Source organism: Coffea arabica, chromosome 6e, assembly GCF_036785885.1.
Source record: "Coffea arabica cultivar ET-39 chromosome 6e, Coffea Arabica ET-39 HiFi, whole genome shotgun sequence".
NCBI lineage: Eukaryota > Viridiplantae > Streptophyta > Magnoliopsida > Gentianales > Rubiaceae > Coffea > Coffea arabica.
The window spans coordinates 2,087,750-2,108,728 of NC_092321.1; the positions used below are offsets into that span (position 1 = coordinate 2,087,750).

At 38.6% G+C, this 20,979-nt stretch overlaps 3 protein-coding genes across 3 annotated transcripts; 1 reads left to right on the forward strand and 2 right to left on the reverse strand.

The window, feature by feature from the left end:
- The first annotated feature begins 735 nt into the window (after nt 1-735).
- LOC113695468 (uncharacterized) lies at nt 736-3,495 on the forward strand. The gene is made up of 3 exons (XM_027214581.2): nt 736-883; nt 1,094-1,246; nt 2,873-3,495. The coding sequence occupies exons 1-3, from the start codon at nt 869-871 to the stop codon at nt 3,350-3,352; spliced, it is 648 nt and encodes a 215-aa protein (XP_027070382.2). The 5' UTR covers nt 736-868; the 3' UTR covers nt 3,353-3,495.
- Nucleotides 3,496-4,512: 1,017 nt separating this feature from the next.
- LOC113695467 (putative E3 ubiquitin-protein ligase XBAT31) lies at nt 4,513-7,937 on the reverse strand. The gene is made up of 8 exons (XM_027214580.2): nt 7,524-7,937; nt 7,290-7,349; nt 7,116-7,187; nt 6,856-6,977; nt 6,620-6,760; nt 6,410-6,517; nt 5,627-5,879; nt 4,513-5,242 (listed from the first exon to the last, which is right to left on the reverse strand). The coding sequence occupies exons 1-8, from the start codon at nt 7,707-7,709 to the stop codon at nt 4,862-4,864; spliced, it is 1,323 nt and encodes a 440-aa protein (XP_027070381.2). The 5' UTR covers nt 7,710-7,937; the 3' UTR covers nt 4,513-4,861.
- Nucleotides 7,938-18,548: 10,611 nt separating this feature from the next.
- On the reverse strand, nt 18,549-20,548 carry LOC140009264 (dof zinc finger protein DOF2.4-like). Its single transcript, XM_072054304.1, has 2 exons — nt 20,357-20,548; nt 18,549-20,097 (listed from the first exon to the last, which is right to left on the reverse strand). Exons 1-2 carry the CDS (start codon nt 20,405-20,407, stop codon nt 19,081-19,083), a joined length of 1,068 nt encoding a protein of 355 aa, XP_071910405.1. The 5' UTR covers nt 20,408-20,548; the 3' UTR covers nt 18,549-19,080.
- Nucleotides 20,549-20,979: the final 431 nt, after the last annotated feature.

Here is a 20,979-nt window from a genome sequence, read left to right on the forward strand (position 1 = left end):
TTCGCATTAAACATATACGATGCATTATGTACTTATGTTTAACATTGTACCTGGAAGGGCAGGCGACTACCTTTAGGGTTGTTGGTTAGAAAAAAAAAAAAAAAAGGAAAAACTGAAAAACCAGAAGATGGACAAAAGAAGGGTAACGGAATTCGTATTTATTACCTATTAGTTATTATTTACATCTACTCCTACTTCTAAATCACTATTAAACCATACAGGTGTATTAAACATTCATATGAATCTAAGAAAAGTCATGTTAAATGACAATTTTAATGGAAGGGAAGATTTAAACTCTTAACCTCCCATCTTATAAGACATATGATAGCTAACAACTCCAGAGCTAGTTCGCTGCCGAGTTGGGTACTGGTTGTTACATCCCGCCAAGTACGAATCTGCTCCATGTATGGGAGTAGATTTGCAGTTTTGCGACCACTAGGGCTGACACTTCAAAAAGACGGCAAAGAAATAAGCCAAAGCTGACCGTAATTCCGTTAACCCTCTGAAATGATTCATTTTTGAGGGGATTTGTTATGACTATAAGTATTGCCAGTCTGGGTATATATGGGCAGCTCGAGTGGTAAGTACCATAAAAGCCATGGTAGGGTTCGTAGGAATTGACAGCTAATTCACATCCTGAGGTGGACACTCTATGGTGGTGGCTAAGTGGATACTCGAGTAGTAAGATCCGCCTTTTTGCTGTTTGCCCCTCCTAAACGCCAAATGGAGTACTTCACTTAGAACAGTCCTGTCCTGTCAGTTAAAAAAAAAAAAAAGTAGCCCCCTATATTAATTCAATTGATCCTCCATGCTGGAGTAGCACGGAAATGAACTTGGACTGCTCGGGTAGATAAGAGTCGACAAAGCAATGGCACCGCAGCAGGTTCTACTACCTTTACTTGCTTAGTTGCTAGCTGCACCATGGCAGCTTCTCCTCCTCCTCTTATCATCTCTCACGCACACGCACACACACGCACACGCGTACACTCTTGTCTTGTATGCCTTGCTGAAACTGAAACGGGCTTTCGCTATCATGGCATTACTATTAATCGATTGCTGAATTTGGGGTGAAGTGGTTTGTTTAACTTCTCAGGAAGAGGGTGGGTGGCCTCTTGGGCTCCGACCACTTAATGTTAGAGTTGGGTTAGCCAGAAACCCTGAACTTGATGGATCGGTTTCCTTCAACACGTTGCTTACTGGTTCCCCAACTTCCTCCACCGCTTCTTCCTCTGCTCTTGATACAGAGGTTTGTGTGATATTTTCACTGACTCCACTTTCAGATTTTCAGTCAGACCACAAACTGCTGCTCTTTAATTTTTCTGTTTCTAATTTCCAGTTGATATTGGGTGGGAGATGTGGATGTGAATAAATATATGCATACTACTTTTATGCGTCGCATTCTAGCATTGTACTGTTTGCAATCTTCTGCCGTACAGTTGTGTGCTAGTAATCGATTAAAGAGACATTTATCCAAAACAGATATGATGCATGCCTGTTTCTCTTCTTTTGGCCTACTGTTCTCCATTTTTTTTTTTCCCTTAGCCATAAATTCTGAGTGCATTTTTTTTGCCCTGGCGATTATTATTGAAGACGACCGATTACCAATGTCTTGCTAAATGGTAGTAACAATCCACTAATTCTTTGTAAGAGTGATTTGTTATATTTTCAGCAATTATGGGTGAATTAAGGTGCCCGTGCGTCTGCAACCATTTCATGTCATGAAACTAACTGCAGGTGGGAATATCCCTCATTTCATGTTGGTCTCTGACGATAATAATAGCGACGACTTCAAGTCCTTTCTTCGATTGATGATGCATAAATAATGGAACTGACTGCAAAAATTTCTCTGTAAAAGTGGCGCATTAACTCTGTTCTGCATGTATCGTTTCATATTAGTTTCCTGTGTCCGGCTGAGTCATGTTTGTGCTGATTAAAAGTTGGAACCTGGAAGCACTTTACATTTTTCACATGTCTTCCAATGATGGCATTTTAATGGGCCCTGCTTTCTCTTCCCTTTTCTTTTCCTCCTCCTTTCCTTTTCTTCCTGGAATCATGATAACAACTGGATGATGAGGGAATGCTGTGTATAATTCTTAAGTTTCTACTAGTAAATTCAGGAGAATAATAGGAGCAAGAATTTGCTCTTTTTTTTTCTTCTATGCTTACCAATTCCAAAATGTTTACGAGTCATCATGATTAAGTAGAAAAGTGCAGGGTGCAGGCATTTTCCACTTCTACACCTACTGCCCATACACACTTCATATCTAATGAATCAACAAACGGTATGCTTCTAAGTTTATCAAAAAATGTACTTGGAAGTTTAATACTACTCTCCAAATCTTAACTTATTCCTATCTAGTATCATGATCAGCAATTAATCAATGCGCCTGCTGAGAAGCAAAGAATTTTGTAGCACCGAATTAAATTCCATGCTGGGCCCTTTTCTTAATCTCCTGGACCAGTTAACCTCATATGCCACGCAATGTCATTGTGAAAATATAGATCCGTCATAATCCAGCGTCATAGGCCAAAGTAGATTTGTGTGTGGTTGTGTGTGTGTGTGTTCAGGCTTCAATAAGCACCTCGCAGGGGGAAAACCGCCTTTCATGCTTCCTGGCCTAATTTCACTCCTCATTCTAGGGCTTGAGAAATGGGATTAGGCATGGTTGGGGCATTGGCTTCCAAACTTTTGCAGGTCAAATGTTAAGATTACTTAGGTAAGCTATTTGAACAGCATGCAAGAAAAGGTAATCAACATTTGATGGAGTTGGGGATATGAGATTCCAAGACTTACGAATTCACGCTTAGTTAGAATAACTTGTGGTAGTCATTGAACATATTCACAGATTTTTGCTGCTCTTTCTTGTCTCAGTCCACAGGTTCTTTCTTTTGTGATAAGAGCATTACTCTAGGAAGCCTCATAGGCATCTCTAGCTTTCTAGAGCTCTCTCGAAGATCAACAAGGGGCAGAATACCTGATCCACTGAGAGAAAAGAGGAGTAGTTACAAATCAAAAGCTTGGTTATTCTCACTTTGCTCAAGGCTGAGCACTGATGCTGTAAGCATTAAGAACACTCCGTCTCTTGGTCACTTGCTTGAAGCCGAGAGGCTAGCTGCCAGCATTTACAGGAGGAGTCGGAGCCCCCTAATTTATGGGACTGACAATTTGTCTCGAGTTCCGACTGCAGCAGATACCAATGCATTGTTTGTCGAAGGCCGTGTTGCTCCTTCTCGATCAAGTACTCATATTGGTCAATATGGCGAAAGAAGCTTAGGAGAAGGCTTACTCCAAGATGATGCTTATGGAGCTCCATTGCTTTTCTCTTGTCTGTGTGGAAATCTGACACACTAAATACTCATTCAGTTCTCTTCCTTCATGTGCTATCCATGTTTCTTACAGCAAACGCAAATGCCACTCTCAAGAAGGCCATGTATCTCTCTACTAGGCTCTGGAGGGACGTCTTTAATGCTGGAGATTTTTTTTTTTTTTTGGGTTATTTTCTTTTCTTTCTGGGATGAGAGATGATCCATATGTACCAAAAACAGAAGAATATTGTAGAACCAGAGCTGATCCACAGCTCAAAAGCCGAAAGGGTTTGGTATTCCCTCCCTCCATCGGTGGGACGGGATTTTTGTTAAATATCCCAATTCCTTAATAGGCTTTTTTGCTATGTTTTCTTCTTCTTAGCTTGTTCACAGAAAATAGTGCATAAATAAATTTTGAGGAGTAAATGCTAAATCCACGCCTTTCTATGTTAAAAATTAACTGCTTTACAAGTTTTGAAACTAATGGTACAAGTTATCAAAGCATCAAATATCTGAATTTAACAAGAGATGTAACACAACAAAATTCAATTTGGTGTAGTCACAAGGTGAACGCCGAAAACATGTAAGAAATTGTTATAGAGAGTTAAGAAATTGTTATAGCTTACTAAAAGCTACACCATAAATATAAGAAAAAAAGAGCGGAATGCAAATGTGAAGGCTGAAAAGTGTCATGAGCCCACTCCATGGAATTCAAGTGCCCGGGTTAGAGAAGATGATTTATAATTTCTTGATGCTTTTGCCAATGTCTAAACAGTTGGAGTTGGCTCCTTCTCCTTAGTCAAAAGTTCTCCCGAGGGTCATTATGGCGTAATGAGCTATGGGGAAAGGCTTATGCAATCGATTGCTTTTCTCCCGGGGAAATTTGACTTACTTAGCGACCACTCTGTTCAGTTGTGCTCTTCGCAACTGGCAAGAGGCAAAATGTCTCCCTTACTCTTGGTTCTCGAGGGAGATAATTATGTCTTAAAATGCCTGACTTTTTTTGGTCCAATGAGAGCTGAACTAATATCCACCAAAAACAAATGACATTGATGGATCCATAATTGTTTGCAAAAGGGTTTTAGCAGTTCCCTACCTCCGTTGGCGACGCAACTTTTTGAATAAATATTTGCCCTATTTACTCAAGAGTGCGTAGTGTGCATTTCGCTGTCCTATAGTTGCCCTGATTACTACAGTGAAACATACTTGGACTAAATAGGGCAAATTGATTGTATTTATCGAACGGAGAGGTTTCTTGTTTATGGGTTTCCAATGCTCCTCGGAGGTGAAACTTAGTACTACTGTCAAACTTTACTTGCCCTATCAAATGCGAGGTTTGAGCTTCCACAGAAGCATGTCAATGTTCTCCCTTCAAAATCCTTTTATGACAAGAATTTCGACTTTTTTAAAGAGTGGCTCGGTAGTCGGTCTCTTGATTTTTCACTTTCTTACTCTAGATTTGGGCAAATAATGAGCACAATTCCTGATGTCCATTGATGCCAAAATTAGACCTTGACGAAAGGCTGCGGCCTTGAGCATGTATCTGCAGCAATGGCTACCGTTTATCGAACCCCTCATCACCATCAGCAGCAAACTTGCGCCCACTTATCCTTGTGAATGAACCCAAGGATGACAGGCTCTTGAAGCTACTACTACCTTCACTCTGGTTGAATGACTTTTGTGATCGCCTTGGCTGTGATGGACATAAATCCAGTTCAACATCACCGTTAGCACAGATCTTTGCAGCAACTAGCTGAGTGATACTGCTTCTGCAAAAGGGACAGACGGGTCCCTTGATAATATTGGTCGAAGGACTTGGTTTGTTGTAGCAACACAAGGATAGGGCACAATGGGCACACATCTGGTGACCACAATTTTGAACCTCAATCGTACACGCCTGCTCGAAGCAGATGCAGCACACCTCGACATTGCTTACCTGATAGAGAGTCTCTTGTCATTGAACATGAATGCCCCTCATGGTTAAAGCTCAAGAATGCGATGCATATATTATTTGATTAATTTTCTCATTTCAATTTATCAAGTTAAATGAGCAGATATGGTAGTTTCCTATATAATATTGGGAAGCATTTGCTTCCTCTGTCCAGAGATATTCCAGGCATACTTCCTGAATTTCTTTTCTCAATTATCATCCTGTTCTTACTTTTCAGGACTCTATATACCATGGATAGGTGCAAGCAAATGGCTACCCATGTTTAGGACCTAACAAGATTATGCAGTCCGCAGCTACCCTCTTATCAAGCCATTCTAGCTGTCGTGTAATTTCAATTGGAAACTGACAAAGTTTCAGTAGGCTAATTACCTGAGGATCAACATCACCAGCCACAGAGTTGGCAATTGGTACATCTGTGTCAGGCATCCCCTTCAAGATCAACTTTCCCCTTGCCTTATTGACTTCAATTAGGGCCCCTTCTAATAGTGCCTTTGCCTCGGGGCTAAGGTCGCTGATGAACTTCAAGTATGATGGCCAAGTCAAAGGCTCTGGAGCTGAAGGATTTAATAATGCTGCACATACATCGTGCCTGTGCTTCAAGGCAACCATATAAGGTATCCTCCTGCATAGACCCCATGTCAAAATTATAAGTGAATTTAATAAACAACTCTAGCGATCCATCTGAGCCATGATTTAACGGATAATTAGAAGGTTTAAGATCTACAGAAACAACAAAAGCCGCCCCTCACACTTGACTAGAAAGAGTTAGCAATGATCGTTGTTCAGTATTCCAGTCTTGGTAGCTTGTGGCCCTCTGGGGCTATGTTCCCTCCCATCGAATTGCACACGTGAGACTCCAGATCCCCTACTCGACCTTTGCTATCATCCTTCTCAATCTCAATTGTCAAGGTAACCAGTCACTTTCTCTTACCATTAATTGTGACTCGTATGCAAAGAAAGCTTCTAAGAGAACAAAACATTCCAGTAACCTCCTCTCGGAATCTTCTTTATCATGGATTTGATTTAAGTCCTTCCCTTTTAACTTTTACAGTTGATTTAAATTGAGGAGGAGAGCATAAATAACATTGAATAGGGCACAATCTTAAATCATAAACGAACTCAATAGAATACATAAAGTGATTGCAAGCTCACCCAGACAAATCTCTCTGAAGTCGATCTGCACCCCAAGCAAGCAATTCACGAACACATTCCAACGAACCTCCACGTGCTGCCAAATGAAGTGGTGTACTGCCTGGGCAGCTACACAAGGAAATCATCCATGTTACAATACACCATCACAATACCGCTACATTGTAACAAAATTAAGCAGCATACTCAAATAAGTACTAGACATAGTTATACCTGTATCCACCTGTGGAGGCACACACCAGAGCCCCTTTACTCAATAGCAAACGAACACACTCTGCTCGTCTTTGGCGGGCTGCTAAATGCAATGGGGTTGCCCCATTTCCATCCCTTATGTTCAAGAATCTTGCAAATCCCCTGGAATTTCAATTGACGCGAAAGAACTTCAGTGCCTTCCTTTATTGTCTCATCTTTTTGTTCATAGTAGAAAATGTGGAAGCATTGATAATTACCAAGACTGGGCAACTGGGGAGGTATTGGCAGCAGAAAGAATAGATTGCAAGCAATCTGAATGACCATAGTAAGCAGCATAATGCAAACAGGTTCTTCCATTCACGGAATCAAACATCAATATCTAGAAGTTGAAAAACGAGAATTGACAAGTTAATCCAGCCATCGAGTAACTATCTAGCAGTGAATCGAGCAAACCAAAAAGAGGAGAGAAACGAAGAAAGGAAAGGAAAAAGAAGGGTAAGAAATGCAATCATCATACGTTAGCTCCTGCTTGAATGAGCCTTTCCACGCAGGAATGCTTCCCATGCATAGCAGCTAACATCAATGGGGTCTATCATTCAACCGAAGAACAATCAAGTCAGAATATGTAGTATCCCTCCCAGACTGGAACGGTTGTTCTAGTACTACTACCGCAAGTTCAATTCATCTTTACCTGTTTGTGGCGGTTTAAAACATCCGGATGGAAAGACCGATCCAAAAGCATGGATAGAACCTAGAAGGGAAAAAAAAAACGGTAGTTGGAACCAATAACCAATTCGGCCAATTAAAATCAAGAAAACAGAGTTGAGGAACTATAGATATCCAGATTCGAGAACCAACAAAGGTGCGTATCCAAACGGAAAAACTAGTAGCACTGTACTACCACTTGTAAAGATCAAAAGCCCACCTGATTCTGCCCATTGGCAGCTGCTATGTGTAGAGCGGAGAGCCTCCCATGGACAGTGGTCAGTCCCAAGATAGTAGGATCTTCATCAACCATAGTTTCAACTGTTTCCAACTCCCCATTTTGGACAGTACTGAATAGTTCATGTTCAGTGGCCGCCGACACTCTGCAACTCGCTGCCTGGCCCATAGGTGATCTCCTGCCCTTTTTTTTTTCAGTTTATGCTGGCATTCAGCGGAACGTTCTGACTAGTTTTCCACTCGCCAGTCGCCACCTACCAACGAGGAGAAACCGAGGAAGAGGACGTGGTGGTGGGGGAGATGCCTGTTGATGTAGATGGCAGAGTGGGAGCGCGGAATTTGCAATCTGCTACTACTAGCGGAGTAATGCAGCGGCCTTCTAGTTTGGACCCCCCTCCCCGCCTAGTTTTGGAGCGGCTGTATGATACACCTCGCTTTTGGGATTTTGCCAGTGGATGAAAATAGAGGACCTACGAGATTGTTAGTTTGACATTAACTTAACCCCCAAAATAAAGGGGAAAAATTTTGGATTTTTTTTTTTCTCTATTTGTGAAAGTTATGCCTTTCTGGAATGTGACAGATCTAAATTCAGGGACCTTTTCCACTAATTTTGATAGGGATTATTACGAATGACAAATAAATTGGTTGTAAGCTACTTTTAAGCATCTACCAAATTGGAAGCTACAAACTACAAACAAGCCTTCTTATCATTTTGTACACTAATTTTGTTGGAAGATTATCTATTACTACAAGATGCTTCTTTTCCGGTTAGTGTCTTTAATATTAGTACTGATAGTCCTACTGCAGTGGATATTATACCAGCGTTCAATACATCATTCCGCAAACAGTTGGGTAGAATTTTACCAATTTATAGCCCAATTAGTGAGTTCATTCTTAAGAGGCTGCTGTAATGATCGAAAAAACAGAAAATGATTACATTCGACTAAAGCTAATTGGCATGATTATGATCTTCCGAAGTTCAATAAAATGACGTTCGAAATTAGGATAATTGGTGATAACCGAAGTTATGTGTTCTAATATGGCGACGTACCTCTTGCAAATTGTTTCTTAACCTTTGCCTCCCGGAGTAGAGTGGCCCTGAATGTTAAGACAAAGAGGTCCTGCAGTTTTTTGTCGGGTTGCTTTTGACTTTTCTGTTCAACTGTTTTGTTTTTCTAACTTTTACACTTCATGGTCAGTTTGTTTGAATCTTCAACGCGGCCCGGTTTATTGGGTGGGAATCCGCTGTCGTTTGTTGGGAAAGTCGGCCTACTACTAGTAGGAGTAAGCAAGCTTGCAGAAGCAAATGGAGGATAAGGGTACGTTCGATGAAAATTGAAATGTGTGAAGCTGACAAATTTGAAGTTTGAATTTTATTAAATTATTACGTATTATATTTAATATATTTAAATAGTTATAATATTTAAGTGATAAGTGGATAGTTTATTACTTATTTTTGAAATCAAATTTTGTTTGAAAAATTTAGTGTCATTTAATTAATTTAAATATTTAATTTTTTATTATCAAACAAGTTTGAACATGTTAAAAACTTAAAATCTAAATTCACTAAATTTAAGTATTGAATCGAGTTATTAAACAGGGTAAGAGGAAAAAGTGTGAGTGAAAGATATTGAAAAATAAAAGTGTGTCGTTAAGTTAATTTTTAATAGGGTAAAAAACCAAAAAACCCCTATGGTAAACCTAATATACAAAAAAGCTCCTCATGATTTCAAAATATACAAACACGACACCCCGTACTTTGAACTAAATTATAAAGGTGACGGAACCCGTTAAACTTAACGGAAATGGATGAAATGACAAAAATGCTCTGATATAATTAAGCAAAAGACAGTTCAAAAAAATCATTTGTTTTATTCTCTAGATAGAGAGAATTGAGGGTTAAGGGGTACAACAAATATATTTGTTAAAAATTAGGTATAAAAAAAAAAATTTTGTTCCAATAAGTCATTTAAAGTTAAGTTTAACGGATTCCGTCATCTTTACAATTTAGTTCAAAGTACAGAGTGTCGTGTTGTATATTTTAAAATCACGAGAGACTTTTATGGGTATTAGGTTTATCACAAATGACTTTTCTGTGTAGGAATGTACACAATCACATTCATTGGGGAAACAATGAAATCACATTCATTGGGGGCAACAATGAATGCGGAAAACCAAACCATGGATGATGGACCCACTCCAGTTCTAGTGCTGCGGGTCAAACCGCGATAGTTTACAAACTTGCCAACGTACGCGTTTGTAAACTTTGACCAACTCCACAATTAATAACTAACTACTTAAAAAAAGAGTTGGAACTACAAAACCTAGAGCAAATCTTGGCGCAGTTTTGCAGTAGATTCCAAGGATTTGCTTGAAATAGATCACCGAGCCAGATCCAACGGCAAAGCCCAAAATTGTTTGGTGGGCTTGACATCTTCAAATGTTACTTTTGGGCTTCGAGATGTCATTAGTTTGGATACCATCAAACTTAGCCTCAACACCACGGTAATAGACAATTTTGTTTTCTCGTGTTGGGTCTGTTTGACATCGTATTGCATTGACTCATCAGAAGCCCGCAAAGGTCTTCAAATGGATGTCACTCAAAGGTCCTAACCTTAAAACACTCCAAGAGTAAAGGAAGAAAATTAAACAAAAAAGTTTCTTTTTTTTTTTGACAAATAAACCAAAAAAAAAATGTTTCTAATTCATGCTGAAATATTAATGCCACGCACGAGTAACTTATAACTAATGTTTATTTTTCTATGGATTCTGAAAGCTCATATTCACTTGTCGCATGCATATGCATAAAATCCTGGATTTTAGAGGACAAAAACTACAAAAAAAAAAATAAAAGAAAAACTATACCATGTGAGAGATTAGAGAGTAATTCCACGTATTTCCTAAAAAAAATCCTTAAATTATTATCAATAATAGGAATTAAAAAAAAAAAAAAAAAGAAGAAGCTCAGAGTTGGTAAACTACAATGATAACCAAAAGGTCTAGTATTCCCATCGGTAGAAATTACGAAAACATACTTAGAAGAGGGACATGGGGCTGTTACCTTCAACATAAAAGTGAGGGTGACGCTACTGTAAAGCTCCCTTATCGTAAGGGGAAAAAAAAGGCAAGTTTTAAAAGTTGTTTGAATTATTTAGGTTGTATAAACCAGCAGCTTCGACTTAACCCCGAAGAAATCAATCAGGAATACCTAAGTTTGTCAAAAAGTAATCAGATGGTTCGTGTGGAACGTTACTGACAATCTGTTTTTGGACCATTGATACTCGAAACTGTGAGTTTTCTGCTTTTGAATGAGAAACAGTAACTCAACTGGTTATACACTTGGAAAGTTTACTCATCCTTTCATTTTTCAACAATCTTGAAATGTAGAAAGATCTCGTTGTCTGCTGAGTATCCTCCACACATGAATGATGATTTGCTGTGGTACAGATGCAGAAGATAAGCCCTTTAGCCATTTGGCCCGTTTCAGCTTCCGACATAACAAAAAGTAGACGGCTGGATAATTGGTTGGCTGAGCAAATACTTTTTTGAGGTGGAAGTGGAGCTCATCAGCAACACTTGAGAGGGTTTCGTGCCAGTTAAGTAGCAGCCTCGTGGAATGAAGAATTAAAAGGCTATGCCGAACATAGCTGTTAAATGGCAACTTATTGAGGGCAAATTTACGTTCTTTCACAAACTATTGTGATCAATTTGCATGAATTCTAGATTCAAATGAGACATAAAAAGCTGTAAAGTCCTCCTCCCTCTGTTTTGTGCCAATTAAGGAAGTAATGAACAAAATTCCAATTGTTAGTGCTTCATATCTATCAAGTGACCGTCAAGGTTCTGGAGTTGCTAATCTTTCAGTCATCCATCAAGTTCAGTCTTTATCGCCACTTTAGGCATTTGCACTTGTAGGCTGTCGCGAGTGGAAAAGGACTAATGCGTATTTATTTCATCCGTTCGTGGCATGCACAAGAGGACGAAAATCGAAGGAAGGATGATGGAATCTAAATCATTTTGGTGATTTGCAGGCTGTGTCGAATAATACAATTAAATATCTAACATCAGGATAAGTCAGAAAAGAGTCGCTCATCTAGACTGGAAGGGCCTCTTAGTTGGGTCGTCCCAAGTGTTTAAAGGCCCAACTATTACGTTCAACAAAAGTAAGAGCTTGTACCAGAGTATTTCAAAGGACAGCGAAAGTTGTTTAGGGTTTAGAGGTGTAAATGAATCCAATTACAAGTTTATTTGATTATTTTATCGAGTTTAAAATTTTGTTTGAATTTGATTCATTTATTTATCGAATCAAATTCGATCGAACTTTTTATTGTATTTGAAAGCTATCGAATATTTAAACTTGACTTAAATTAATTGGCGAACACATTTCAAACAAATTTTTATCAAATCGTACTTAATTCGAGAATCGAATAGTTTTGGATCATCTCCCAACCAACCCGATTAGGATTGCTTACAAAATTGATATGCAGGTCAATTCCATCTTTTAGGAAATGTAAAAGGCCGGCAGTAAACATAGGATGCCTTGTACTTGTCTTTCATCAACAGTGCCTATGTTCTCACAATTAATCTGTGCATCCGAACAAGAAAGATCAAACAGTGAAACCAACTACCAACCAAATTCTTCCACCCTAAGGAAATCCAGCAGCATCCAGAACGAGGATGGAGAAAAAGAAAGGGACAGACATACATAGGGGATTTTTTTGGTTTGGTCATCATTTATAAAAAAAAAATTATTTAATCGTAAACATATTAGTAAAACATTTTTTTTATTTTGTTTATTTATAAAGCAATTTTTTAACTGCTTTTTTCGTAGATCAAGCACGAAAGAACAAGAAGAACAAATTACAAGAAAAAGCAACAAAGAAAGAGTGGTTGATTATTCATTTTCTTCAATGAATTGGAGACCTCAAACTGATGGTAAAAGCAATTTTGTTTAACCGCGCTCACGGACCAAGTGAACCCGAAAGTAAGTAACCTCAGTAGCTGGTGGGATTTCGAGTAAGTAACCTCAGTAGTTAGTATAGTTGTAGAATAATTGAGAGCCATAAAACGTTGAATTAGTTATCTTAAAATTTCCGGTGGATTATGTCAAAATTTCATGCATGGTTATTTGAATGCATGTGTTTTCATTTATTAACAAGATTTAGAATTAGTTAAATTTAAAATAATCATGTCCCTTGCTAATAAATAAAGATACATTTCATGCATCCAAATATGCATTATGTGCATTGTGGAGAATCGAGAGATAATCCACCGGAGAGAAACCAAATCCGGACCGTGTGAGGTTGAAGAGGAGTCTGGTTTGAAGACAAGTGTAGCACTGTTTGTGAGTCGTGGGCCGTGGCTTGCAGATTCCAGCTTCTAACTTGGAAGCTCTTCAAGTACGTGTGTTACCCAAACTACCGATTGAGGACACAGCCAATGCGTGTGTAATTAATAACAAAATTTAAAAAGGATTAGTATTATTATTTTTATTAAAAAATAATAATTTAAAATAGTTCAACTATTTTAGTATTTTAAAGAGGTGGTATTTTTTCCCTCGGAAAAATGGTAATTAATTCAACAGATGTAGAGAGATTGTCGGGTGGGCAGTTAAATAATGTAATTACCTTTCAAAATAAGGTAGATTAAGCAATACACTAAATGATACAGTTTATTTACACCAAACGGCTTCCTCCCGCTTTATACTCCCTCCGTCCCGTTTTGTTAGTTTTGGTTTTTTTTTCACACAGATTAAGAAAGTGTAATTAATTTGGTTGGAAACATAAATTTAGATTAATAATTTCCTAAACTACCCTTATGCTAAGATAGACTTTTCATTTATCTATGCATTGGAAAAGCTCAATGTATTCAATGTAGTGGTTAGTATTTAATAACAATGTATTAATAACAAGATATTTAATAAGGGTATTTTAGATAATTTGAAAGATTACTACATTCCTTAATGGGAAAGTAGACTACAATTTGGGACAGACGAAAAAGGAAAACAAGACTATCAAAGTGGGACGGAGGGAGTATATACTATAAGATGGTTATTAATTCCATGACCCCATCTCACACACGGTTGAGGAGTGTAATTATAATGATTAATGCTCAATGTTTAATCTTAGTTTGTTTATTCTTCCAGTCTTAGTTACCTTCTATTCTATTCTACTCTAATGGAGTCAAACTTGAGCCAAATACAGAACTTTGCTGGATTAGTTTTACTGAATTTGAACATCAAGTGGTTCAATGGACTTAGAGTGAACTGTGCCACATGAGGAACGTCACCAAAAAAAAAAAAAAAAAAAAGCGATAAAAGCTGATACAGTGATTGTACAGCTTCTTTCATCACACACGCCGCACGACCTTTTTATCCTAGTCCAGACTAACATCCCTGTCTACGGTTTCAAACAAACCCGGAAAAAGAAAAAATTATGCTCATGGATTAGCAGCTGGCAGTGGTGTTTTCATCTTTCTTAATAATCACTCCATGTATCAAATATCCGTCGTCCGTCGGGCGGGTGCCGTGTTTTAATTGGATGGTTTCCACGCCGGTAGCCTGGGCTTGGATTTCCGAGCCGTAATTATTCCACTCTACAGGACGCAACGGTCGCACAAAAGTACATTCATTCCTCCTTCCAAGAGTACAGGAAATACTCCCACCGATTTTTTTTGGGTCTGGGTGCCGAAACTCGCCAGTTGAGGACGTACGGCGTAGAGACCTACTGCTATTGATTACCATCAACCGACCGATAATCAACTACGCGATCATTTCCGTCACTTTTTTGCCCACAAATGTAATAATATTCTCCGTATAAGTATCTTATTACGAGACATTTATATATAGTAGTGGAATTTAGTGTGACATTGCGAGATCTACTACCCAAGACTGATTTTTTCCTTTGGGTTTTGGAGATTTGGGGATCTCCCCACCCCAAACACCAATTCTTTTTTTTTTTTCCGGAAACGTTAGACCCAAACACCAATTCACTTGACCAAAAATTTGGGTGTGACTGGATCGCTTTATTCGTCCAGGGTTATAAGCGGCCAATCAGCCTTGGTTCTCGAAAAAGCATGCACCACCGACCCAATCCAAAGATTCCCTTCCTTTGGGGGATCAAGAATTATGGCTGGAACCTAGAAAAAAATATTAAATAAAAAACCAAAGTACTACGAGTAGAAGCACCACAAACGTTGTACTCTACCGTGTCACATAAATTTTTTTTCCCTTTTTCCCATAGTGTGTGCGCAAGTATATAACCAGTGTCAAGAAATTTAGCTTAATTTTTTCTAGGTAGGAAATCCTGTTTTGTGTGAAAATAACTAATTTTCTAATTATTTTAGTTACTTGAAGTAGTAGTTTAGCAAATTTCTATTTGTATGAATTAAAAATTAGAAATTATTTCCCATTTTACATAAGTTTAAGAATTAACCGTTATTTCCTATAAATAAGTGAAAGTTGACATACTACGAAGTAGTACATGATGGGGGCAGCATGTAGCATCATACATGGGGTCAGAGAAAGAGAGTTTTTAGGAGATGAAAGAAATTATATAAAGTTATATTCTTGTGCGTGCTTCTCTACATAGAGATAGGTGAATCGTTAAATGTTGTATATTGTTTATATTTCATACTTGGGGCTTGGTGTCATTGAACTATTGTATACTTGTTTTCTTAATTAATAGTGTGATTTATTCTACATCTGGATCCAAATAACCAGCCTATAGTATTTTGAACGCAACTTATTCCTGATTTTTGATGTCTTACTTGAGCCATTAATTATCACAACTTCATGCACGCTCGGTTTGTCTTTTTTCATCCTCTAATGCTAGCAATTACTAAGTTAAGTTCACGACAATTTGTCCTTGGAGGAAAAATTTTGAATATGCTAGAAACCAAATTGATCAAGGGACGATCAAGATCTAAATGGGTCGTGTTCTCTTAATGCCAAAACATAATCCTTAGTGATTTTTTCTTTTTTCTTTTTTTTTTTTCTTTTTGCTCAAGGAAGATTCGAAACTTTACAACAAGTTAGATGAATTTTAACCGGGGCAAAATGCTACAGTGCCCATCAAACTATTAGGAAATTTAACATTTTGCCTTTCGACTATTGACCGTTAAGTTTTAGTCTTCTAATTAATTAAACCATAAAATTCTAATCCCATTTTGACTACAGCAAAAGATTAAAGAGAAGAAGAATACGCGCACACGATTCACGACCACTAATTCTGATTACCCTATAACAAGGTGAATGACAACAGCACTGAAAATAACGAAAATGGAAAAAAAAAAAGAAGGAATAAGACAAGAGTACTAAAAATGATTGATTCGGTATCCTCATCAGCTACAAAGCGAAAATGTCACCAACAACAGAAGCTAAATGGAAAACATTGATCATCTCAGGGAACAGGCCCTTCCCGGTAATCAGGATGATTTATCAGTAATCTTGTGCGTAGAATACGAGAAAGTAAAACGCTGAATAAGACTGTAAAGGCAGGCAACGGTGCACATGCTAAAGTTTATCTTCTTCGACTAACTGTCTAAGAACTGCATAGTATGGAGTGTTGTTTAGAGCTTTTGCCCGTACGGCCGGAGGCCGGCCGATTCTGCAGAGCCTATCGACATAGTTATGTTACAACTTAAAAGAAGTATTAATATTATTGTACGTATTAATTTCTAGTAGCGATTTTGTAGCAGTGCTGATAAAAGAATGGACCGATGATCACAAGCCCCGGCACTTGCGGTACGAAAAAGCAGGCATGGCAAAGCATAGATGCTGAACTGGACCAAAAGCGGATTAACGCTACGCTACTGGTACTTCAAAATTTTTGGACCAAACAACAAAAAGATTTCAATGTTGTCAGAAGCATGAATTTATGGATACACAGGAAACAGCGAAGGAAGCCCAGAATCGTTAAAAAGGATCTTCGAATTTATTTAATAAAGTAAAAGACTGGGGACGTACCCAGAAAGAGAGATTTTGAGTAGTTTCACGCGAGTCCCAATCGCGTGCAGCAAACAAGTAAAAGAACAATTTTTGATTAATAGTAGGCGGACTTCTTCTTCAGCTTTGACTCAAAATGCTGATGGCTCTCCTCTTCTCATGCATTGTTCCTTTCCTTTTTCACGTGATTCTTGGGGAACAGAGGTCGAGACAATTGTAACGTAACTTTGGATTCTGAATCTGAAGCCCCGGGGAAGATTATTAGATTAACAATTAACAACAGCATCGGGAATTGGAAAATGGGAATTTGGAACACAGGACAATGTATATTGTACTATAGAAGGAGGAGGGGCACAGGAAAATTTGCATGGCACTCCCTCGTCAGCGGAGAAGATTTTGGCATCTTTCAAGAACCCGGTGTCGGTTCTGCATTTGTCTTTCTCGGCCTCTCCAACTATCCACGTCATTTTCTACTTTATTCCTTTGCTCATCATTTTTAGTTCGTTGCTTCGATCACTTAAAGAAGCGGGGATCACTCCAACCCCTATTTATTTTGGAATCATTAGTTACACTCATTTTTCTCTCTCTCTTGTTCTTATTAGAAAATTACGTAAAAATATCTGGATTGCTACAAAAGAGACGTACTAGTTTCCAGGTTGATTTCCTCGAGAATAGCAGGGATGGTACGAAAGTGGATAATTTGGATCATCCCCGTTTGTCTGTTAACAATTAGTACTTTGGGACGTTTGAGCCACTAAGCCCCCTTACGAACATGGAAAGAATTAGGCAAATGACTCTTTTCAGGGGCGAGATGATGAGTCTGCACCCACCTGACATACTTCATAGGAGAGTAACTTACTCGGAATCCTCCCATGCCAAATGTGGGGATCAACAGCAGCAAAAAAAAAAAAAAAAAAAATTATTCCTTGGAATGTTAAAAAAATAAAAACCATTGAGATCTCACATTCTCGATTGCCAATGCTCAGAGGTCCAGTAACAACCCTAGCAGCTAAATTATTCAGTCCAATTCCAATGCAAGTTACGACCAAATTGGCAAAAGATCAGGACTTATATGTTCCCCACATTCTGGTAATTTAGAAACTTCACCCTTGTTGAGTTTCATGCGTTTGTGCTCAATAAAACTAAGTAGTTCAGATTTCTTTTGACGATAATGACGAGTTAGAAAAGGTCGCTTGCTGTGTGCTTAACAGCCGCTGCGAATTGAAAGCATATGAATGCGTTTTGCTAAATTTCATGAATGCTTCAATAACTTCTTCTTTCTCATTTTTTGCTGCTAATCTTAAATAATTCCCAGAATTCCAATAACCATGCAACTTTATGACACATACATAGAAGTTATGACAATACTATATCCATGATAAATTTCTTTGGAACCCAAGTCAAGGGTCTCTAACGAGTGCTCATCAAGATAGATTTCAAAAGTTCATATTTTGAAAGGATTAATCTTCCCTACACTAATGGTGTATACACTATCAGCGTTAAATGAAAGACAACTATGCAAAATTTGAATTTGAAATTCAACTTTTACACACATATCATGAATCAAATGGTGATAATGTATACACCGTCAGTGTATATAAGATTTATTCAATTTGGAAAAGTAATGTTAATTAGGAAAAACATATAAATGTAAGATTGGGTAGTATCTGTTAATGTCTAATTCATATGGTAGCTTAGGTGTGATTGAGGTGTACTAAAGATGGACGCTCATGAGAAACCAATCATAAAATTGACCAATTATAACTATAACCCCAAATGCTCTTCAATTGAACGTAATTAAACAACCGATTGATAATCTGCAGGTAACCACATTGGCAGGTAAAGAAGATATCTGATTCAAACACTAGGAAAAACTGTTTATATATGCCAACAAAAACGTCTGTGCTCCATTGATTGCATACTATAACTGCATAACAATCAGTTAAATATTATTTCTTCTCCAGTGGCACACTCAATGAAATTACGCATGGCTTAAGCCGGCAAGGAACCGGTGTTGGAGAAGAGAAATCAGAAAATTAGCCTATAAAAGAATACTAAAAACACTAAATATAAATGGCATAAGCTTCATTTGAGTCACATATTTCATCAGTACTGAAAGATTGTTGCTTCGGTTCACCAGACATTTGTTACAACGGACCACTATTTCAGAGGATGCATGAGAACGTACCAAATGATGTTAATAACTTGAAACAGATTCAGGCTTCAGCTCAGCCCTTTGAACTGCTTAGGAAATTAAAGCTTCATTTTCTACCACAAAGCTACATCATCTAAGATTCTCACCCTCTCGAGGTTGTTTAACATAACGAAAGAAAAATAAAAAAACTGAAGTGAAAGAAAGACATAAGACGGAAATGGGTGACTAAACATGAACCTAACAAGCTCTAGGGTTTCTGGTCAATCTGAGAAAGACCTATTCCTTCACGAGTCATAGAACTGAAATCATTCAACCACCCCGCGAAACATGAGTATAGAGGAGTTATGTGGAAGCTTTAATTAGTCACTAAATTCATAGAGCTTCACCATTAGACTGCTCGCTGGTGGGATAACTAATAACTTCACCATGTACTTCTACATGCTATAAGGGATTTGTAGTAGAAGAAGAGCTAAAACTAGCAAGATCTGTTGTCCAAGCCGCAGCAGTACCGTTCCACTGATCATGATTTCCCGGAATCCCCATAAGTTGCGTTGACAAGTTCAACTCTTGATGATTATCTTCCATCTTAACTGAAGCTTGCTGAGTCAGAATGGAAGATGAAAGTTTAGGCCTCACATGGTGATGGCTCGTTTCACCTACAAATCCGGAGGGCTCGACGCTACTTGCTTGAAGTTGGCTGTACAATCCGGGTGGGGATGCTTCCAACCCTCCCAAGAAAGGGAACTGCTGGGCTTGCTGCAACCGCCACTGCTCAATGCCGCCACCTGGTAGAAGGGAAGCCACTCCACCACCAAGTCCACAGCTAAGCAGATTATTAGGGTTTATATGAAAGTTCATCTCACTTGTCCCCAGCAATGGAGCTGAATTATTTGCGCCGTAGTTCAAGCTAATGTCTCCAGCAGGGCTGTAGTGATCACTGAGTTGGCTCAACGGAGATAAAAACCGCATAGGTGGAATTTGAGGTGTGAGGCCTAACACATTAGCAGATGGGGTACTGTTAGAGGAAACAGTGCCCGTGGAACTTGAGGTGGTTTGGCGATCAGCACTGCTGACAGGAGATTTTGAACTAGTTGCTTTAGTTCGTTTGTTCCTCCTACATCCACCTCCAACAGGAACGTTTCGAAGAGCTCCTCCTCTAGTCCAGTATCTTCTGCAGGTCTTGCAAAAGTGCCTAGGCTGTGTGAGACTGTAGTTGTTGAAGTAGCAAAACTTGGTGTTTGGTGATTCGCATCGGGGGCACTTTAGGGCTGCCTCTGGCATAGGTATGTTAGCTAACCGGGCTCGTTCTGCCATGGAGCCGGGCCTAATAGAGACCGCACCCGGCCCACCTCCTGCATGAGGCTGAGCAGGTGGGAAAGAAGGCACTGGCTGTTGCTGCGCTGGTGGTTGAAGCGGAGGATGGTTTCCACTGCTATTCCCGGCTTGATGGTTGGATGGCTACAAGTACAACACAACCCCAAGACTTAAGAAACGAAAATTTAATAGCAGAAAATGATATACCGCCACCACTTATAATTAATCTGGTGTGTATATTCAAAAAAAAAAAAAAAAAAAGATGTGCAAAAACTAAAGAAGACGAAGACGTAATTAAAGAAAAAAGTGATGGGAATATTTTTATCTTTTGAACAAGCTGCTTTTTTGGCAAAGAAGCGGCCATGGATTGAAAGCATAGTAACACTTGAAGAAAAACCCATACCTGTTGCCAGTTGGCTGGATCAAGATAAGCTGGAATGGAAGAAAAAACCATGGTTCTAATTTGATCTTTCTTTCTCTTTTTGTAAAGGTTGATGTGTTTTTTGGAGCTCTCTAGTGGAGAATCGCATCAGCTAAGGGTTTGCTAGGAGAGAGATAGAGAGAGGGAAATAAAGGGGGAGGAATGAGAATAATGAGCTAAAAATAAAGGATAGGGCTTTATGGTGTGTATTTATACACAATCATGCATATGCTCTTTATCATATTGTTAACAATATTGATCGAGTCCTTGTTTGTCCTCACCCTGTCTTAGTCTTTTGTTTTACTACTACTTTTTAGTGTTTCGAGAGGGCCATGTCTCCTTTCTTAACCTTTAAGCTTCTTGTTTATGCTGTCTTGCGGTGCTTAACTAAGACTACATATATATTACACTAGTGGCTGTGCTCCTGCATGGGAAAAGTAGTGACTGTTCATTCTTTATTTTTAAGAGAAAGAAGTGGGAGGATATTTCTATTTGGGAGCTGTGGCTGCTACTGGAGGGGCCGATCGAGACAGAGTTGATCAGTCGAGACTTGAGAGTTGATAGTGCTCTCTCCTCCCACGTTAAGATTTCGATTCCATGTCCAT